Source organism: Stegodyphus dumicola, chromosome 6, assembly GCF_044657685.1.
Source record: "Stegodyphus dumicola isolate Sdum_Otavi_A_Nest chromosome 6, ASM4465768v1".
Taxonomy (NCBI): Eukaryota; Metazoa; Arthropoda; class Arachnida; order Araneae; family Eresidae; genus Stegodyphus; species Stegodyphus dumicola.
This window is the reverse complement of record NC_140773.1, coordinates 22,227,386-22,248,348: the sequence shown is the minus strand read 5'-3', so window position 1 is coordinate 22,248,348 and position 20,963 is coordinate 22,227,386. Positions and strand designations below refer to the sequence as shown.

Below are 20,963 nucleotides of genomic sequence, written 5' to 3'. Positions count from 1 at the left end.
CTTTTACACATCCTTTTGTTCCTGTTATGGTCATGTCATTTGCCATCTCAGCTGTTATAGTAGAGGCCACACTGGCTGTCCGATTATTACTGTACAATAAACTAGCGGCTACAGCAATATCCACTCCTATGGGCATAAAGAGATATATAAGATAGAATATACATAACAATTCCCCCTCCCCCCGATGAACGAGCACTTACCGATCATGCATTCGCCGGGGGATGGACAAATGCATAGAACATTTGAAAGATTAAATAATTTGATAGTACTGAGTGTAAAGTCCCTTTAAAATAAAACTGAATTACTAATTAGATAATTAACTAGTTTTAAAATAATATAAAAAGATAATGCTGCAGTGAAACCTCGAGTATCTAACTTGAGAGATCAGAACAGGTGTGTATAATCCATTTTCATAATTTATAAAAATGGTTATTCGAAGAAATTTTTTTGTTTTAATTAGTTAAATTTTTTTTTGTATTATATTAAGTATTTTATTTCAACATTAAATTATATTTTTTAATTAAAAGAGCCAAAAATAAATTCGCAAGGTTTTATATTTTTCAAAATATATAATTTATCATTGGTAAAGCCGTACTTAATCAGGTGAGATCTATTTAGTTGGGTGTGTCAGACTTTCATAGTGTTTTGGCCAGGGTAACTGCTGTTTCAAAGCCACGAAAAATTTCATCTGCTATAAAAATGTCAGTCTTTTCCCATCACTTTCAGTTTTGTCATCTTCAGCTTCGTTTCTTTTCTTTTTTTTTAGTCCAAAGGGATTTGAATCCCGAAGGACTATTAGTTTCGTTTTGGCATTTTGCCTCGGACTCATAAATGTCGGTTCACTTTTCAAACTGTTGCCACAAAATGTTAGAGTCCTGCATTATATTTGAAGAAATTAAATAATGAAAAATCTGCATAAATGTATGTATATTTCTCGTATTGTGATAAAACAACGGTACATAGAGTCATCGAATTTTGAATAACGTAATCCTCCAACGAATATGAGCATGTGGAAGACCAAATTTGAAATTTGAAATTTGTTTTATGATCGATTTCCTATTTTTTAAAACTTTGACGAATTTTTGATTAACAAACTCAAGGATTTCAAAGCGAGCAATGGCAACGTTGTGCAGAAAAAACATTTTTATCTCCAGCGCGTGAGTCTCTGTATCGGAAATTCTAAAGATATGCTCGTTTTAAAACTATTTTGCGATATTGCTGTTGCACTGGATCTTATGGTTTAAGTGCGAGGAACATGATATTTAATAAAGACTAGCGGGCAAGCCCGCCAGCTGAGCGGGCTGAAGCCCGCTTTTCATTGTTCAATGTTCATGAGTTTCCATTGTAATTTCGCCGTTATTCGAAAGTTGAACTGAACTACCAGTGTTCAGCAATTTTGAGCAGTCTGCGTCCGCTTTGTTCACCTATGTATGGAGAAGATACTGCATAAACGATACACATGCGTAAAAGCAAGAAAACACCCATGGAGCCAGCCCGTTCGCCGGGATCGAAAGTTGGACCGACCTACCAGTGTTCATCGGTTTTGTGCTGGCTGCGCCCGCTTTATTCACATATGCATCCAGAAGACACTGCATACACGATACACATGCGGAAAATCACGAAAACACCCATGCAGCCAGCCCGCTCTCTCGGATTCGAAACATGGACCGAACTACCAGTGTTCAGCGGATTTGAGAGGGCTGCGCCCGCTTTATTTACGTATCCGTCTATTAGATACTGCATACACAATACACATGCCTAAAATCACAAAACACCCATGCAGACAGCCCTTTCGCGGGTATTCGAAAGTTAGACCGAACTACCAAAGTTCAGCGCTTTTGCTCGGGCTGCGCCCGCTTTATTCACGTAGGCTTCCAGAAGATTCTGCATACAGGATAGACATGTGTTAAATCACGAAAACTCCCATTATTCGCGTATACGTCCAGAAAATACTGCATACATGATAAATCACAAAAACACCCATGCAGCCAGCCCGATCGCCTTTATTCGAAAGCTGGACCGAACTACCAGTGTTTAGCAGTTTGCGCGGGCTGCGCCCGCTTTATTTACGTATGCATCCACAATATACTGCATACACGTTACACACACGGAAGATTACGAAAGCACCTATGGAGCCAGCCCGTTCGCTGAAATTCGAAAATTGGACTGAACTACCAGTGTTCAGCGATTTTACAGCTCAGGCTTTTTGCCAAGTGTAATCGCAAAAATTTTCGGGTATTATATTCAAACAGTAAATTCGTTATTAAAATTCCTTTTGATAAACTTTAACATAATCACACACAAAGGTGCATCAATATGTATATTAATGTAATTAATCAATCATAATTATTTATAATAAGAAAACTTTCCATATACCATATCCGAGCAACAGAAATTCAATTTAAAACCTTGAACGAAAAAAAATTTAATCAGAATTTAAAAAATTGTTTAATTATTATTTTTTGCAATTAAAATTTCTTAATTAAAATTTAATTTAATATTAGCTTTATGCGAACAGAGACATTATATTAATGCACTTATATATAATAACAAAAGCAGTGACTGATTACGTAGCTCAGTAACAGAAATGAGCACGCTGATTTAAGCTATTAGACATATTAATTTGTATTACTCAAAGTTGCTTTTCTTATTCAGATCCAAAAATCACGAATTGTTCGAAAAATGCACAAAAAATACGTATCTCGGCAACCGACAGTCCGATCGGCTCGCAATTTACAATCTTATAATTGCCAAATTTTGAAAAGAGGTTTGGTCTTTGTTCCAGACAGATTGGCAAATTAGAAGATTAATTAGCCATAATGAATAAAAATCCTCCACTACTTTAATTTCATCCCTGGCGAATGGCCTTGACGATTCCAAAAGTCGTGCGGAAACCACCTCCCCTTCTCCGACACCCCTCGCTTTCGAATCGAAGGCCGTCAACCAAGAGTTAGGAAGGGGAGATAAGGTAGTAGCGCTTTTTTAATGAATCTTCTAATTAGGCTCCTAATTAACAAAACAGTTTACAACGAACACTAAACTTTATTTGAGCATCCGAGAAGTGCAAAATTCAAAATTTGAACGAAATCGATTAATTCTTTGAAGAGTTACGTGTTTTTGTACATTTTTCCGGCTGAATTTCTCTAATTAAGAAATATGCACAAAAAACACGTATCTCAGCAACCGACAGTCCGATCGGCTCGCAATTTACAATCTTATAATTGCCAAATTTTGAAAAGAGGTTTGGTCTTTGTTCCAGACAGATTGGCAAATTAGAAGATTAATTAGCCATAATGAATAAAAATCCTCCACTACTTTAATTTTATCCCTGGCGAATGGCCTTGACGATTCCAAAAGTCGTGCGGAAACCACCTCCCCTTCTCCGACACCCCTCGCTTTCGAATCGAAGGGCGTCAACCAAGAGTTAGGAAGGGGAGATAAGGTAGTAGCGCTTTTTTAATGAATCTTCTAATTAGGCTCCTAATTAACAAAACAGTTTACAACGAACACTAAACTTTATTTGAGCATCCGAGAAGTGCAAAATTCAAAATTTGAACGAAATCGATTAATTCTTTGAAGAGTTACGTGTTTTTGTACATTTTTCCGGCTGAATTTCTCTAATTAAGAAATATGCACAAAAAACACGTATCTCAGCAACCGACAGTCCGATCGGCTTGCAATTTACAATCTTATAATTGCCAAATTTTGAAAAGAGGTTTGGTGTTTATTCCAGAGAGATTGGCAAATTAGAAGAGTAATTAGCATAATGAATAAAAATGCTCCACTACGTTAATTTCATCCCTGGCGAATGGCCTTGACGATTCCCACGACCCAACGGAAACCAACTCTTCCCCTCAAAACCCGTCGCCTTCATTCCCACCCTGTCCACAAAGATCTGGAAAGGAAAGAAAAAGGAGTATTAGGGCGTTTTTAATTACCCCGTTAATTAGGCTCCTAATTCACAAATCAGTGTGGAATCAAGGCCATCAGTCGTTTTATCCCCTCGCGGGTTTAAAATTCAAAATTTCAAGGAAATCGGCCCGTAAGTTCCAGATTTACCGATTTTTTGGGAACTTTTGGGCTCAATTTCTCTAATTAAGAAAAATTAATATCTTGGGAACAAATAATGCGATCGGCTCCAAATTTAGAAATTTACAACTCATAGATAGTCAAATGAAGGATGCTCTTTGTTCTAGAGAGATTGGGAAATTAGAATATTAATTAGCACAATGAATAAAAATTCTCCACTACGTTAATTTCGTCCCCCCGCTAATGGCCTTGACGATTCCAACTGGAAAACGGATACAGCTGCAACCCCTCAAAACCCGTCGCCTTGGAATCCCAGCCAAAGAATCTCTAAGGAGAAGAAGTAAAGGTTCCCCGGGGCAAATGTGGCTCCGTCAGACCGAAGAGACACATTATGTATATCCCTGAAGCTTACTCTAAAGGGACAAACAATTCCAAAGCTATCCACCCTCCGTACCTCACTGCGCATGTGCAAAATAACATCAGGAGGCAACAAAGCAGCATCAAAGAATGCAGCATGCCGTCGGCCATGTTAGCAATCTTTTACCACGTTGTTCGAAAACGTTCTTTGTTGTTGTAGTCAGAGGTTTTAGCTATGTGAAATTCTTTTAAAGACTTTTTAAATGTAATGCTGTAAGTGAAATGGTTTTGGCTATTGGGTGAAAACTTTGGTTTTCACAATGGTCATTATAAATAATTGTCTAAACGTTTTCATGGTAATTTGTTTTTAAAGTTGTTGTCGGATAATTATAATGTATTTCAATGTTTTCAACTTATTTAGGGGTGCCTTTAATTGTCTTAAAATATTTTTTTCTGTTTCAGTTAGTTATTGCAAATTTTGCTTTTAAAATTTCACTGTAAAATTTTAACTAAGGATCCATAAAAATTTATTACGTTTTGTACGACATGTGTTTTCCCCCTTTTTAAGTTTACAGAAGAAAAGAATTAAGAAATTTATTTCATTTAAATTTTGTCTTCGTACGGCTCGCTGTTTAAATTGAAAGTAAAAATTGGACAGGATTTCTATAATTCGCCCCAAAATTCCAACTAACATCCTTTTGCTCATAAAACTCCAGAAATGTATGAAAATAAAACATTTTGAGTTATTTCAAAGTAAAAAATTTACTATCTCCTGTTGTACTGCGGCTGTTTAAATTTCACCCTGCGCTGGTGTTTCACTGCATAGACGTGGCTCTTCGGTACAGCGGCGCAGAGGCGAAACAGCTTTACATTGCGTCTATGGAAGCTTTCATTCTTCTTCTTAGAGATTCTTTGATCCCAGCCTGTCCACAAATATATGGGAAGGAAAGAAAAAGGGGTATTAGGGAGTTTTTAATTACCCTGTTAATTAGGCTCCTAATTCGCAAATCAGTGTGGAATCAATTCCATCCGTCGTTTCATCATCTCGCGGGTTTAAAATTCAAAATTTCAAAGAAATCGGCCGGTAAGTTCCGGAGATACCAATTTTTTGTGCATTTTTCGGGCTAATTACCATCTTTGCTAATTAAAGTCGCACGAAGATGCGAATGGCCAAAACGGCGAGCCACGGACGTCCTGAATCCAACGGTATGCTCCGCTAAGCTCTACACCCAGCCGTTCGGGAGAAGATGAGGTTACAAACAAACAAACAGACGCGCACAGATTTTAATAGTATAGAGAAAGGTAACACACAAAATGTTAAAAAACGCCCCTTTGGACGTAATTTAAAATCTGAAACATTTCAGATTTTTTTTTTTTTTTTTTTTTTAAGCACTTCGCACAATACGGTGGTTGCAGGAAGCTAACTACTAAGCTGCTGGATTCGGGTTTGAATCCAAATAAAGTATGCATGTTTGTGAATGTATTGTATCTTCACGATTTTAGACATTTAAAATCATTTCATGTAAAAGTCCTCCCGAAAGGCTGATGGTAGAGAAAGGATATAAACGTTCTCTCTTGGGATGCTCACAATCAAAACTAGAATGAAATTTGGCTAAAAGAAATTTCCATCTGTTGGTTTACTTTGATTTTCGTACTGAGCATTATAAGATATTTCTCCCGCCTTCTTAGCGTGCCTTCGTGGTGTAGCAGTCCGCATGGTGGGCGCGTATTCCAGAGGTCCGTGGTTCGATTCCCTACGAAGGTGTTGCTCATTTGTCATCACTCCTGCTTCCAAAATAACTAATATCTCTACAGTGGCGCCCGAACTAAAAGGGTGGTAGATGTTGATTATCCACACCCAGAATTTGGCAATTGCAGAGGAGTACGAAGCGAATCTGAAAATGAATAGCATATATGTTCATGTCAAAAGCATGCAAGATTTCAAGAAAATGACTGATGCATTGAATGGGAAAAGTATTCCTTTCCATACTTACCAATTGCCCAGCGAGAAGAATGTGAAAGCAATCATGAAAAATATTCCGGAAACCGTAACCGAAGAGGCAATTTTTGGTGACTTAAAACGCAGGAAATTCCCGATAATTAAAGTCAAGCAATTTACTCGCACCAGACATGAATTTACTGAAAGTCTGCCCATCTTTTTCATGGAATTGCACAGAAATAAAGCAGAAAACGCTATATTTAATCTCAACACCATGTTTAGCTTTAACGTCAAAATAGAGAAGTTTGCCCCGACGAAGCGACCGACACAATGCTACCGATGTCAAGATTATGGACATACGCAACATCTTTGCAAAAATCTGAAACGTTCCTGCGAGTATGGTGGAAAACCACAGCACCAGGAGTTGCCCTAAAAAGCCAGAAGATCAAGGTCCGTACAGTGAAAAGGTTCGCGCATTCGGAAACTGAGGCATAGAGCGCATGCGTCAAGTCTCAACGTATGACGTCACAGGGCGATCAGACGAGGCCTACGTGATATACGAGTCCAAGGTAAACGCCAAGTCATTCACATGATTCCCCCACTTGAGCTCTTAGAGACAGGGCGGAATTTTTCTCAGCTAAGAACTTCTTGCTTTTCTTGTAAGTATTTTTTTTTTTTTTTTTGCTTGATTATCGTTATGCAACGGACCAGCTGAACTCTCGAGTTCTGCTGCGCTGACTCTCTGACTCAAAATGACAACTATGCACTGCACCACGGCGACTCTCAAATTAATGGAAAACGTTTTAGGACTAGAAAAGGAAATTAATATTTTAAAAGATCAAATAAAAGAAAATCCATCTGATGAAAAACACCACTGCCTTTCCCAACTAATCAAAACAAGAGACGATATGTTCACTAATATGTTTACTACATCTACCACCGACAGTATCAAAAAAGCGATTGAAAAAATGACCATTTCTAAACCGGCTAATAACAACGAACCAGCTAAAACCGCAGAATCTTGGACCGAACCCCCGCTAAAGAAAAGAATAAGAAAACGTACAAACTCCAACGAAAGTCTCCCCCCCCACTCAAACCGCCAATGCCTTTAACTCTCTAAACAACGAACAGAACTTGGACGATAATAATACTATGGAACAGGACAATCCTGAAAATCAAAATGTTTCGAATTCAATTAGCGACCAAACCACCAAATTTAAGTACCCATCTAAAACCGCCAATAAAATCCCCCCACTTATTATTACTCAACCCAATATCAGCTGGAAAGAATTAAGAAAAGACATCAAAGAAAATCTCAAAATTGAAAAAATAGAAGGGAAAATCGAAGGTGAAAACCTACACATAAAAACCTTCTCACCCGAGGATTATAGAAAAGTTCAGTATAAATTAGAAAAAGCTGAAATTCCTTTTCACACATTTACCATTTACTCTGACCAAAGCATCAGACTTATAATAAAAGGACTCACAATGGATCTCACCGCTGATGAAATAAAAGATGAGCTCACCGCTCAAAATGTCCCCATCAAAAAATGCCGACAACTTCAACGCATCCGAGATGGAATTATACATCTTCCAATCTATTATATAGAAGCTCCTAAATCTCCCGAAGGAAAATTAATCTATCAAGTCCGCACAATAATGGATATGAGATTTCGTTTAGTTCCATATAAGTCAAAACCAGGACCGTCCCAATGTTTTAATTGCCAGAGATATGGTCATACTAGAGGGGCCTGTCATAACCCACCGCGCTGCGTCAGATGTACAGGAAATCATCAATCCATGAATTGCCCACACCGACTTCAAAAAAATTTCATACCAACGTGTGTGCTCTGTTCAGGGCCGCATCCAGCATGCAGTGATGATTGCCCTCAAAAACCGGAAATTTATGATTCTAATCCTCAAAAGAAATTTACTGCCACTACAAAAGATTTTCCTGCAATTAATCCCAGCTCCGCACCCAAAAATAGTCATCCAGAATCTCACAGTTCTAACAGCCAATCAGAAAAATTCTCCATCCCTCGCATCAACCAATCCTACGCCTCAGCTGCCAGTAGCAAGAACAACTCAAAACCCAAATCTTCCTATGATACCAACAATTTCCAGGCTAAAAGCATAGAAGAATTCCAGTCATTCATAACGAATTTATACGATATTTACATTAAGTTCAATCAAGCCCAAGACATGCCTGCTCGACTAAATATGGCCCTAGAAGCCCTTACGATTTTCTCTCTATACCACAATGTTTAATACAAATGCAAGAATTAATAGTAATAATGCCCTTCATATTTACTACGCAAAATTTATGTTTTTCAACTGTAACGGCCTCAAAAAACAAGATATTGAAGTCCGGGATTACATCAATAAACATGGAATAGATATCACCTTCTTAAATGAAACACATCTTAAAGTTACGGACAAATTTAAGATGGCAAACTTCGACTGCTTTAGAAAAGATCGTACCACAAATAGAGGAGATGGCACTGCCATTCTTACGAAAAGATACCTCAATTGCTCTGAATTCCCACTACCACCTTTTAAAAGTATTGAAGCCTGCGCATGCATATTAAATAGCAACAACACCAATTACCTGCTCATTTCGGTCTACAAACCTCCCTCTACTCCACTGGACACCCAAGATCTTGATATTATCTGTAATTTCAATTACCCCACCATAATTGCAGGTGACCTCAACTGCAAGCATACAAACTGGAACTCCAGAGTCAACAATACTGATGGGATGACACTCAATAGTTACATTCTCCCCCATAACATCACCATTCATGCTCCAACTGAACCCACCAGAATTCCCTCTACTACCTACGGCTATCCAGATGTCCTAGACATTCTTCTCACCATTAATATCAAACAAGTTCCATATTTATATGTCAGTAACGACCTTTCTTCAGATCATCTTCCTGTCCACTTCACTATGTACGGTCTGCGACATGGACTCCCTCCACTAAAAGCCCGGATCAACTGGAACAAATTCACTTCTATTCTTGACTCCAACTTATCTGCTAAACCCCCTCTTCATAATAGACAGGATATTAATGTGGCTATAGACAACTTTAACTCTAGCATCAAACATGCACTTGACAACTCGAAAACTGCAATTAAAAATGAGAACTTCACGCTTCCCCACCATATCCGCCAAAAAATTAATCAAAAGAATCGCCTGCGTAAGGAATTCCAACGTACCCAAAATCCTGCAACCAAATCAAGATTAAATGCTGCCCTTCGAGAACTCCGTATTATCATGCAAAATTACAGAAATGAAAACTGGCAGAACTTCATTCTCAGCTTATCGCACAAAGATCACTCTGTGTGGAAGTTAGCTAATTCTCTTCGCAATAACTACAATAAAATTGGTCCTATTAAGAAAAATAACATCCTTGTTCACAACTCCCAAGACATCTCCGAAATTTTCGCAGAAGACTACGAAAACCACTTCACCACTAACAGTGACCCACAAATCTCCAACTTTTCCTATTCTATCTCCGATCAAGTGACTAATTTCCTCGAATCTCACCATCTCGCCACCAACAAACCTGCTTCTCCTAAAGATATCTACAATATTATCTTGAAATTAAATCCCAAAAAGTCTGCTGGTTACGATGAAATTTCTAACAAGTCTATCAAAAACCTTCCACGCAAAGGAATAGTTCTCCTCACTAATATCATCAACAGTTGTCTCCGTCTCTGCATTTTTCCTGATAAATGGAAGCACGCTCTCATCACTGTTATTAAAAAACCAGGGAAAGATAGCTCTATAGCTAAAAACTACAGACCGATCAGCCTTCTGCCAACTGCGGCCAAAATTTTCGAAAAAATTATCCTTAAACGTATCCATACCTTCATTCAAAATAATAGCATACTAAAAGACCACCAGTTCGGTTTCCGCTCTGGATTTTCTACAACTCACCAAATTACCAGAATCACTGAATACACCGGAGAAAGCATCAACAAAAAAGAAACAGTCGCCGCTCTATTTATTGATGTCGAAAAAGCTTTTGATAAGGTATGGCACGACGCCCTCCTTATCAAACTCATCCAACAAAATTTCCCTGCTGAAATTATTATTCTCATCGCGGATTTTCTCAATAATAGGACCTTCCAAACTAAAATAAATAATCAACTTTCCAGTATCCGAAAAATTAGAGCAGGAACGCCTCAAGGAGCGATTCTCTCTCCTACCCTTTACAATATCTTCACTAATGATCTGCCTAATATTGACGGAGCTCTCACTGCGTGTTACGCAGATGACACAGCTATACTCTGCAAATCTCTTAATCCAAAAATGGCTCTTAAAAAACTTCAAAATTCTACTGATGAAATTACTAATTGGTTTGAAAAATGGAAGATCAAAATTAACGCCGAAAAATCGTCAGTCATCATTTTCAACCGCAAGAATAACCAAAATAGCCTCACCGATATTCATATTAATAATACCATCATCAATAAAGAACCCCAAGTGAAATACTTAGGAGTCTATCTTGACAGAAAACTTAATTTTGGATACCACATCAATTACATCAAGCAAAAAGCGCAAAAGGCCTTCATGTCTCTTTATTCAATTTTAGGCAGAAATTCTCAACTAAATTTACCCACTAAAAGGCTTGTCTATCTTCAAACTATCCGACCCATCATTCTCTACGCGGCACCGGCCTGGGCAGCCACTGCTAAAACCAATAGACTTATCCTACAGAAGCAAGAAAGTATCCACCTCAGAATCATATCCAACTCCCCCTGGTATGTAAGAAATTCGGTTATTCGGAGAAGCCTCAAAATCAACTTACTCAACGAAGAAATACTTAAAATCTCCAAAAACTTCCATTACAAATGCGACCATCACGACAATCAAGTTATCAGAAACCTCGGAAATTATGACAGTAAAGTGATTCAACCCTTCAAAAGACCACGCTCCATTTTTCATAACAATAACTGGAACTAGCTACTTCTTTCTCATCAAACTTCATCTTCATCATGTATATTTGTAAATATTTTTCCTGAGCAAGCAGGAATGGACTTTCCGCCTGATCAGCGGGCTTATGAACTTGTTTTGTGATCCAACTTTTACTTTTTATCTTCAAAAATTTTTACTCAACTTTATTCCAGTATTTAACCAAGTTTATTTAGTATATTTAATCCAGTTCTTTTACGCAACAAAATGTTTTTTAGAAATTGTGGAATTCCAAGCCAATGTGATCACGTGATCAACTAACTTTCTGATTGGCTTTCAAGAATTCAAAAAGTGACTTGTATATATTTATTTTACCAATTTATTTTACAAATTTTTACTTCTATTTTACTAGTGTTGCACCCTGTAAATATTATTACTTTTTCTCAAAGTTTTGAATCATCTCATCATCATTATATGCCACAATAATTGCTTATCTAAAATTACTGAAAAGAAAACTGCTTCATACCACCAACTTCTCCCTTCACTTACTTCTCAACTTAGCCAAAAGATGGAGCCACCGGAAGGTATCAACTTTCTGAAAAATTTTTCCACTTAATTTTTTAAAGTGGAAAGTTTTGTCATCACTAGGACGCACCCCGTAGGGTCAATAAATGCTGAGTAAAAGTCCTAGGACTAAATACTCATTTTCACCGCAATTCATGCCAATTCATGCCATGCCAAGTCATTGCTTTCGAATGCTGAACTCTTGTGAAGTCTTCTATTTCCTGTCAGTGAGAATATTTTCTTCAAGGTTAGTAAAATTTCAGTACTTTTGTTTTATTTTAATGTTACGTAATATTCACTTCTGTTTTATACTATCAAATATTTTATCTTCAGTACTAATTGTAAAATAACAAGTTTAAATTCAGAGCTTGTTTATAGACGAATTTTGTATATCTATTTGTGCCAAAACAGCTTAAATTACAGAATAAAGATTACAAAAATGTGTATATATATAAAATTACAATTTTTTTTTTTTTTTTTTTTTTTTTTAAAAAAACAAAATATAAACATGTCTAGTATTTCCGTGCATTAAGCTGTTAAAAAATTATCAGTAAAGACATAAAGTAAGAAATTTACTTTTCACAAAGACCAAAAAGGTGAAATTCGTAATTAATAAATTTCAAACAATTCTTTAAATGCAAAAAAAGAATTTTAAAAAGTTTATAAAAAAAGTATTTAAAAAATGTTTTTAAAAAATGTTTAAAAAGTTACATATATACATATTAATGTAATGTAACATAGTTTTCTATATCAAAAGGTTAAAATATTTACTGAATATTTTTATATTATATTATGGAATGCTTACAGTGCAGAAAAACGATTCTGAAATTCTTTCTTTTGTTCAATTTTACTAGATGCCTGGAATGCGATGTGCCGTTGCTCTTTGCAACAACAGTTTAGAAAAAACTAAAAATTTATCTGAGCACATAGTTTATCACAAATTTCCAAGTGATCCTACATTAAGAAGGAAGTGGATAAATCTTTGCCGTCGAGAAGATAAATGGAATGCAAACTCTTCTTCAGGATATGTTCTGCCCATTTTACTGCAGACTCCTATAAGAGAGATTTACAAGCAGAGTTACTGGGCTTGCCGCATAAAAAGGTAATTAATTTGTGTTTCTGTTTAGTCCTTTCATGCATAACTTCGTTATTCTTCTGTAAATTGCATATGGAAATGTATTTATTTATGCATTAATTTAGATTCAGCTTTTATCCTTATTATTTGGTTAGAGACCGAAATTTCGTTCTTATGCTGTTGTTATAGAGCTGTACGGTTTAAGAATCCTGAGCCGTATTTTAACTGAAATAAATAGATATAATTTCCTGAAATATAATAAACGTTAAAATAAGGAGCTGAATCTATTTATTAATTAATTCTTAATTTATGTCACAAATGCACTAATAGCTATTTTATTTTGATTTCAGATACTGGAGAAAACGGCTGTTCCGTCGGTATTTATACGGTCAAAAGATCCTCTTAACCAAGAACGTGATTCACGACACAGACGCCGTTTAAGTCACCATCTTGCCCTTAATTTGGTAGAAAAAGCTCCCTCTCGAAATGACGTTGGAACATTCGTACAAAATGACAGCGGTGAAGCTCTGGAACAGACGGTTTTAGAAAACGTTTCCTACCTGGATGTACAGAAAGAAAACATAGAGCGAGAAAATGAAATTAACAATTTACAGAAAATGTTAAAATCCGCCAATGATACAATTTGCTTCTTGAGGAAACAATTAGTGTTTTAATTTTGAAAAAGGAAGTGTCACAGTTGAGAAGAGAGAAATTTAAAAGTGACATTAAATATAAAAAACTTTCCAGTGCTGTAAAAAGAACGTTTACTAAATCACAGGAAAAGTTACTAACTCATCAGAAAAAGAAAGTGAGATGGGATGACGAAACATTGTCAATTGCTTTCACATTACGCTATTTAAGTAGAAAGGCATATCTTTATCTTAAGAAACATCTAAATTATCTTCTTCCACATTTAGCTACTCTTAGACGTTGGGCACCATTATTTCAACTGCGGCAAGGTATTTTAGAAAGAAGATCCAAATTGTATTTCGTCGTGGATACAACATCTGTCTCATGGAGGACTAATTCAACCCTCTGAAGAGTGGAAAACGCAGGTCCATAAAATGGAAGAACAATTTTTAATTTTTAACGGTTCCACTTTAACTCTTTCGCGTCGAGAGAGGACAAAATCTCAATTCCCAAACATCGAAAACGCCCGTATCTAAGAATTTCTCCTGGAATGCTTTTCCTTCCCCCATGACAAGTTGAATACTACAGCGCTAACAATAGCCTTACTTAAGTAAAGCGAGAACTTCTTTCTTCGACGCTTTGACACTGGGATTGCAACTTCGGGCATCAAAAGCTAAACACTGACAGTAAGCAAAGGAAAGGAAGGAACAAAGGAAACAAGGAAATTGACAACAAAGAATGATTGACGTGTGATTTAACAACACCTGAAAGCAATGAGTAATGCAGTAACGTGATGGGGGAAAGCACTGGGTAGGAAATTATTCAGGCGTTTCGGGCGTCGAGCCGATGTCTGAATGCTAGGGCGCTTTGGGCGACTTCGATGCGAAAGAGTTAAGAAAGGGAGAAAATATTATAAAGGACTTTGTCAAGACCCTTAAACAGCAGTTTTCCGACACAGATGAAAACTTACTTAAGTCCTTTGCTAGAATTCGAACTTTCATACGATTAAGGACTTTAAATCAAAAATTAGTTAATAAAAAATATTCGAAAGCACAAAAAAAGAAGACTAAATTCAGTCGACGAAAACTGTGACATAACGCGGAAAAGAAAAAATAAATTGAAGAAAATAATTTCGTAATATCAAAAAATTATTTCTTTAACTGAATATAAATCGAGCTATCTTTTGTTTTGTTATCTTAGGTGCGCTATTTTTTTAGCCTAACCATTGTAAGGAATACTTAAAATTTTTCTTCAAGCAAAGCTTAGCTGCGGAAAAAATGGTGTATCCAGCATATCTGTTGAAAGAAGTATTTTTTGTTAAACAGAACTGATCCAAATTACGTAACTAGACTAAATTTTAGATGCAAATACCTGGTTACTTTTGGAAAGAAAAATATATTATGTATTACGTATTATCTGATATATTTTTTATTTTCAAACATTCATCTCATAATATTTGTATATATATTATATATATATATATATAAATGCATATATCTTAGTGTAAAATATTATATGTATATATATAATACATCTTCATAATGTAAAATAAATAAATAAAAATATTTTTGATTCTGAAAAAGCGAATTGTGACATAAAAAAATCTGCAACTACAAAAATCTATTTTGTTTTTTTACAATAGCATTTGCGAATTCATATGCGAGTTCCTTATTCAGTATGATATTTGAATTAGCTTAGATTATGTTTAGAATTTAATAAATATGGCCACTAAACTTTACAGCACATAATTTGGGTTCTGAACTTAATTTGCCCTCGGTTTAAATTATTCAAAGTTTATTTTTATAAGATAGCTTTATATACTGTTTTAAAAATTATACGCTCAAGTATAAAATATGTCAAAGAAATAAGGGTATGTACAATGCAAATTTAATTTTCAGGTTAGTGTTCATTCATTGATTTGCGTATTTATTCGATACCTTTAGTTTTAAATATATATTTAAAAAGTCGTATGTATGTCGATAAAAAATGTTTATTAGATATTTATACATGTTAAATTATGATTTAGTTAATATCCTTCTTTAACATTTTAATGTAAACACCTAGCAAATAAGAACAGTCAAATAAGCGCAAATTCGTTTCAAGCGCCTACCGTAGTTTCTACCCTCGTAGTATGAGAGAAAGCAACAGAGGTCTCCCTGTGACGTCACGATGTGGTTGACCATTCAACGCGTTTTTGCTCTTATGCGCGAACCTTTTCACTGTACGGACCTTGCCAGAAGATATCCCCACCTGTTCATTCATGGCCAAGGACACGTCAGTTATCGTGGATGTAAACCATACCAGGAGAAGTTCGAAAGAAAAGCTAAGACCCCCCCCCCAGCTGGACCATGGAGGTAGGAAGTAAGATGGAGTAGCCCTAAACAGGTTTCTCCCGTAACCCTGCTCTGAAGCACCGGCGATCTCTACGTAGTCACCAAAACATTAGGTCATTTGCCATTAAGTTCAATGGGTTTGACGCGATCGTATGTAAATATTTTGTAATTACGTCGTAAATATAAATATATATATTTTCTTTTTCTACAACACTTCAGAGTCCTAAGTATATGAAAACAACATATTTTTAAACAACATTTCATTCTGAATGGAATTAAATGCTATACTTTTCGCAGAACAGTTTTCTCGGAATGGTTTAATTTGAATGAAATATTTTCACACGTTTTCGTTAATTACATTAGAAAAAAAAGTTAAATTAATTCAATTTTATTCGCTTAAGGTACAAAAATTAAGATCAAAGTTTATTGTATTATTAGTATTAAAATTATGCATTATTTCTTTTCTATTTATAGAGCTTCCTAAAATACTTTCTTAAATATGACATGATTTTTTGACTTCTGAGGCATCTTTTAAATCATAAAATATAAGTCAATTTATAATTAATGCTCTATCTGGTTCATTTTAAATTAGAGAATTATTAGAAATTAGCGAAATGAATTATTAGAAATTAGCGAATGGTTTAATTTGAATGAAATATTTTCACACGTTTTCGTTAATTACATTAGAAAAAAAATTTAAGGTAATTCAATTTTATTCGCTTAAGGTACAAAAATTAAGATCAAAGTTTATTGTATTATTAATATTAAAATTATGCATTATTTCTTTTCTATTTATAAAGCTTCTTCCTAAAACACTTTCTTAAATATGACATGATTTTTTGACTTCTGAGGCATCTTTTAAATCAAATCGGTTCATTTTAAATTAGAGAATTATTAGAAATTAGCGAAATACTTTAAATAGTACTTAACTTTCTCTGAACATTTCTGAAAGGGACTAAAATAAGGATTTTTTTAAAGTATTATTTAAAACTTGTAACTGAGTTATAAAATGTAAGGGGAATAATTCTTTTAATTATACTTATCAGATTTTTTTTACAATTAATTTCAACAATACATATTACAAAACTCTTTATTACTTTCTTAACTGCGCATCTCATAGCATTTGCTTTACAATGCCCTTTAACAGATTTCTTTCCAGTACGAACAATTCTTGCTTAAATAGTTTTATAACGTATTTGTGAACAGGATTTCAATTTATGTTTAAATTCAATATTAAGGTTATTATATATTTAGATAACATTTATAATCATTATAAATAGATTTCTTCACAGTTGTTCATAAATGAATAAATTCTTCATTTCAAATACATTTATAAATAATTTAATGAATATTTATGTATTTTGTTAAAGGCAGATACGTGCTTTTTGCAAGCACATGCATAAATTACCCATACATATTTCATATTTTTCATTTCCATCATGTGCAAATCTTTAATTTCTGTGCATTCACTATATTTTATTTTTAATTAACCCAAATAAGTAAAACGTGTAAGCCCAAAGGGATTATTTTTCAGATATATATTAAATTAAAATGATGAGTTTAAAATGAGCAACAGTAAATCCTCTCCTCTAAAAAATTTTAAAAGGTACATGTTACAATAATATATGGATGTGAAAAAAATTTATTTTATTTAAAACATTTTGGCGTTTGAAACATAAAATAAAAGTAGCGAAAACTCTATCAAGGGTATCGAAAGACGTATACAATTTTAAAGGTACTGTAAGGTATTTTTCATTCTTTAAGCATAACATTTTTGTTAAAATTTATATTTTTGTAGTTCAACAGCTTAGAATTTTATAAAACAAATTCATAATCACAATCGCTGTTGTTAGTTATCGAAAAATAACCAAGATGTGATTTTTGCGTAAATGTCACTAAACTATACAAATTGCTATTATCTATCACACTATGAATGTTTCTTTCATGGGAAAGTGTCCCTTTTTCGATTTGTATGGGACTGTCGTGTGTCGAAATACTATCAGAACACTGTCCAGCGAGCTTCTGAATGTAAACAAAGAACTCCCCATCTGGTGACCGAAGCTTCGAAGCAGTGCTTCACTTCTAGTGCCGGTTCGCCACTCCTTTCTTGCCTCCATGAGCTGGACGAAGGAAAGTCTTCCTTCCAGCACAGAAGAAAGTAGAGATAACAGGGAAACTAACGCCACTGCTAAACCTAGGTATAGCGATAAGGTCAAAGGGCGAAGATTTCAAATTCCGAAGGAAGCAAGTGCTGTAGCTGACTGGATTCTGGATGATAAAGTACAAGATTTCCTGAGAAATATTGTTATGCTCATTGAAAGAATTCGCAAGGCAAGGACTGTTGTTGACAAACTTTCTGCAAGCTTCAGAGCTATCACGTTCATTATGAAAATTGCAGAAGATGAAGACTGAATTGTTCTGAGAATGTCACTTCTTCCTTAATTTCTTGAACAGCTTTCCCATCAATTAGTCCATCCTCGATGTTTTTTGTCAACATGTTAGTATTCTACTCATCCAATTTCTTCGAGGTCATCACCAGGTTATTTCTCATCAACCTTAGAACTTCAAATCAACTGTTCTACACGGGGTAAGGTCTTCGGCCCAGGTACCCGGTTGTCACGATGCACCGTTCCACTGGAGGACAACGCAAGACGCGGAGCGGAGAGAGTCAGAGGACTAGACGCCGCACCAGCCTACTCTGAAGGACGAAGCCACCTGCCTTCCAGGATAGTAATGGCTGCCTCTTCCGGCACCAGGAATCGGATCCGTGTTTTATACCCCGGTGTCGACACGCTTATTCACAAAGCCTACAGACCGTTTCTTCTGCTGTTTGCTCCGATTGGTTAAAAGAGGTAGGGTTATAGAATCTAGTGCTTGGCGACTTTTGGTTCATCGCCTATACAATTTGTATTTGAGCGTCGTGTACCAAAAAGTGAGCATAAACCATCGGAGAAACCGCAGCGTAGTGGTAACGAGCGCGGGAATAATTCTCAGGCTTCTAGGTCGCCGGTTCTATCCGCGCTCGTAGCTTTAAAAAACTCTGCTCTATAAGGATTTATTTTTATTTTAACTTTATTGAATGACTTTGTCATTATTTGTCTTTTCGCCTTCGGGTACGGTGTTAAAAATTAAACGCCTTTATTTTCTCTATTTTTGTTAATGTTAATTTTTCTTATTTTTATTTACTGGTTTGTACTCTTTGTAGTAGGTATCATTAAGCAAGATTACGAGATTACCAAGATCCCGAAAAGCGTTTCAATAGAAATAGCGCATGATGGAATAAAATATAATTTTAGTTATACTTACTCGTAAAAAGAATAGGTATCCGACTCCCTTAAATGTTTACTGAATGTTTTCATTTGGTTATTTTTTTAATATTCCTCTATTTGTATAAATTAATGCGCTATGAAAATTTACACAATAGACTCTTCCTAAGTGAAATAACGAAAAAGTGCATATGCTGTCTCCATATAAACACCTTTTCTTGTAAAACAATTACGTGGTTTTAAAAGTTTAAATTCAAATACAAATAAACTATTAATAAGATCAGTAGGTTATTTAAGATATATTCCCCACTATTCCTTTAAGCTTTCATTCATAAACTAAAAAAAATGTTGAATGAAATAAACGCTGTTTCCGTTCGTTTAGCGTTAATTACCACGCCTACAAGGCGATAACTCGCCATTCCAAATATGACCGCCAAGCAGATGTTTCCTCCAATGAGAGCAGCCCGTAGGGAAATTGTCTGTAGGCTTTGTGAATATGCTGTCGACACTGCCGAGGTACAGATCTGAACAAGAACAATAAATGACTGCTAGGGTGGAAGATCTGTGATGGGAAGATCATAATAACCTACACTATTAATAAATTCAGAATTATAGTTGACTTCAGAATTATATCTGCTTGAAATTGTAGAGACATTAGGATTTTTTTCGAAGTAAGCAAGATGAAAAATTAGCAACCGCCTTTGCCGGGAATCGAACCACGGACCTCTGGAATACTGGCCCAGCGTGCAGAACCAGTACACCACGAAGGCACGCTAGGAAAGTGGGAGAAATACCTTATAAAGTAATTTGTGACAAAAATTTGTATCTTACATGAAAAAAAGCTTTGATTTCTTTTTAATTGAAAAAAATTTTAAGACTTTAAAAGGAGAAATTCACATTTAGAAAATAGTTTATTTTTACCTCTACAAAATATAGTGTTATTGATATGATATTTTGCGCCAAAAACTAATACACAATTTTAGAAAATTAAACAAAATTTTAAATATTTTTAGAATAAGAGACGGTTTTTAGAATCCTCAACATAAATAACCTGGATGAATGATATATTATTTTAAGCAATGAAAGTAAAATACGCAAGAATATGAGATGTTTAAAGTGAAAAAAATTAAAAATTACCTTGATCATTCAAATGCCCGACTGCTACGACCTTCTCAGGTTTTTCTCCATTGTAAACCATCGCGACAGCATTTAGTGTATAAATGCCAACATCAAGGGTTGTTGAAAATCTAGTATGTTCCTCTTCCGTCAATTTAACTCCAAAATTTGAATGAACGTGAACAATTTCTCCTATATTACCTTTTTTGAGGTAGTCCATCAGAAATCTGTTGGCTGGAAAGAATCTGCTCCACATTGCCTGGAATACAATTTAAAGCCCTATCATAACAGTTTTTTTATCGACATAAATATATATATATGTGTGTGTGTGTGATGTACCAGCTTTAGTCGTAGCTTAAATTATCAGACGATAAGTTTAAAAAACAGGATCCATTTATTATATCAGGAGAAATAGAAGTTACAAAATCATATTTCCGGAGTAAATAAAAAAAGAATTACTAATAACTTTTTGTATGAAGTTTACTGCATAGTTACATTTAAGAAAAAGTCCCGATATTCTTTTGCGAGTCCTTTTATAGCCTCTGGAAAGGAGGAGTTTCCAAGAAATGACGTCAGCCAATCCAGTTCGCTTTAAATATTTCCAGAACATTCTAAAACTGTACGTGTAGAAAAGGCGGGAAAAACAACTTGACAACGGGGCTGTGGATTTAATTCCACGTACTTTCATAATAGAGAACGTCGCCATTAACAATGAAAAGAACATACAGTTAGA

General features: G+C 35.2%; 2 protein-coding genes across 3 annotated transcripts in view; one reads left to right on the top strand and one right to left on the bottom strand.

Annotated features, from left to right (window-relative positions):
• The window catches only part of LOC118202030 (trans-1,2-dihydrobenzene-1,2-diol dehydrogenase-like), a 109,855-nt gene that overhangs the window by 24,079 nt on the left and 64,813 nt on the right, over nt 1-20,963 (bottom strand). For both annotated transcript variants that reach the window (XM_085818166.1, XM_085818165.1), the window contains exons 5-6: nt 20,252-20,489; nt 2-126 (exon numbers count right to left, since the gene is read on the bottom strand). In XM_085818166.1, the coding sequence (XP_085674292.1) occupies nt 2-126; nt 20,252-20,489 (363 nt within the window). The remainder of the gene's footprint in view (nt 1; nt 127-20,251; nt 20,490-20,963) is intronic.
• LOC146996679 (uncharacterized) lies at nt 11,903-15,180 on the top strand. The gene is made up of 3 exons (XM_085818167.1): nt 11,903-12,057; nt 12,665-12,912; nt 13,236-15,180. The coding sequence occupies exons 2-3, from the start codon at nt 12,811-12,813 to the stop codon at nt 13,557-13,559; spliced, it is 426 nt and encodes a 141-aa protein (XP_085674293.1). The 5' UTR covers nt 11,903-12,057; nt 12,665-12,810; the 3' UTR covers nt 13,560-15,180.

Coding starts and splice junctions, on each gene's coding strand:
- LOC146996679 (XM_085818167.1), top strand. CDS start 12,811: ATGGAATGCAAACTCTTCTTCAGGATATGTTCTGCCCATTTTACTGCA. Junction 12,913..13,235: donor TGGGCTTGCCGCATAAAAAG/GTAATTAATTTG, acceptor TTTTGATTTCAG/ATACTGGAGAAAACGGCTGT.